Here is a 1,717-nt window from a genome sequence, read left to right on the forward strand (position 1 = left end):
TAGTTCTGCCATTGGGTGGGTAGGAGTGAGCTGGAGGAATCTTTAGATGCTAGGCGGTGAGTTGCAAGGTGCCCCAACGCCGTCGTTTTGTGCGAGTACTTCTGGGGCCAGGACCAGGACACGTGTTGGCTCATAGGTAGATGCTAGGCGGTGAGTTGCAAGGTGCCCCAACGCCGTCGTTTTGTACGAGTACTTCTGGGGCCAGGACGAGGACACGTGTTGGCTCATAGGCTGGTGTTGTGCTCCAGAGGAAACCTTCCTTATAAACTAAGCTTATAATCCTCTTCTATATAAACTGAAGCCCTAAGTTTCTATAAACTATAGCCCTAAGTTTCCAAACCCATCAAAACCCCAGCTCGTCTTCTTTCCAGAAACAATTCTATCCATCAAAACCTAGCTACTCATCTTCTTTCCATAAACAAATCTTTCCGAAACCAAGAAAAGCAAGAGAAGATCGAGAAACATGCAGAAAGTATTTCCGATGGAGGAGAGCAGAGGCAATCAACTTCCTGGCCAGAGGTTCTGCCCCATGGAAGATGAACTAGTTCTCTTCTACCTCAAGCCCATGTTGAGCGGACAGATCGTGCCCGGCAGAAACCGCGTGGTGTTCGACTGCGACCTCTACGGTCACCAAGAACCTTGGGAGATATGGGAGGCCTTCAAGACCAAAAGACCACACGACTTGAGGCTCAACAAGGACATTTACTTCTTCACCCAACACAAGAAGATGAGTTCCACAGCCAAGCGCGTACGCCGGAATGTTGGAAGTGGCACCTGGAAGGGCGACGACGCCGGCAAGCCAGTACGATCTGTTGAAACTGGTCGTGTTGTTGGCTTGAAGAAAAGATATACTTACAAGAACGATGACTCGGTTCACAACGGCTGTTGGATCTTGTATGAGTTCTACCTTGATCAATCACTCAGAGACAATAAACAAAAGCTGGAAGACTATGTTCTTTGTCTACTACGAAAGAATGGTGAACCCAAAACCAAGATCGAAAAGAAAGAAAGCAACGTGAAGAGGAAGAGGTTCTTGAAAACATTTATGCCTTTGATGATGGAGAAAAATCGAAAAGGGAGCAAGAAGAGTTGCTTGAGCCACAAGCGAAGCGGCAACGAACGGTGCCATCCATTGGTAATGCACCACTAACAATGCCATCAGAAGATGATGCTGCATTCGCAGCTGAACTAGAAGAGTCATTGGAATGCTTTGAAGATGATTTTGGCTTTGAAGGTGGGGAGAATGGTGGACTCCAACAATTAGCAGCCAAGGTGCAATCAGGCCCTTCATTTGTAGACGATCATGGAATATTTAATCCGCTGCCAGAGGAAGACTTTCTCTTGGCGGAAATGTTAGAAGAAATGGGTATGGTGAACATGGAAGAACTAGTTCTTATTAATGGTAAGAGTATTAATATAGATGTGGCAGCTGAAGAAAACGTGGAAAACAGCACCCTTCTCTCTGCTCCCACATCATCCATGTCTTTGGTGGAGGTCTCAAGTACTGTTGAGCAACAAAAGACAGCTGATGAAGATTGGTCTGATTGGTTGGAGTCAATCAATTTTAATCCTGAGGAGAACAACTACCTTTTCAGTGAAATGCAATGGTGATCGTAGCTGATATTGGCATGAAAATTGCCTAGCTGTTTAAGATTAATTGACAACAATGTCAGTAAATTTTGTTTTAATTTGTTATATGTATGAACGTGTGGTACTC

General features: G+C 45.1%; 1 protein-coding gene across 1 annotated transcript; it reads left to right on the forward strand.

The window, feature by feature from the left end:
- Nucleotides 1–481: 481 nt before the first annotated feature.
- On the forward strand, nucleotides 482–1,150 carry LOC112198902 (NAC domain-containing protein 68-like). Its single transcript, XM_024339997.1, has one exon. The coding sequence runs from the start codon at nucleotides 482–484 to the stop codon at nucleotides 1,148–1,150; it is 669 nt and encodes a 222-aa protein (XP_024195765.1).
- Nucleotides 1,151–1,717: the final 567 nt, after the last annotated feature.

The sequence above is a fragment of the Rosa chinensis genome, chromosome 4 (genome assembly GCF_002994745.2).
Source record: "Rosa chinensis cultivar Old Blush chromosome 4, RchiOBHm-V2, whole genome shotgun sequence".
Classification (NCBI taxonomy): domain Eukaryota; kingdom Viridiplantae; phylum Streptophyta; class Magnoliopsida; order Rosales; family Rosaceae; genus Rosa; species Rosa chinensis.

What these genes read in the sequence shown, in the direction of transcription:
- LOC112198902 (XM_024339997.1), top strand. Translation starts at nt 482, where the DNA reads ATGGAGGAGAGCAGAGGCAATCAACTTCCTGGCCAGAGGTTCTGCCCC.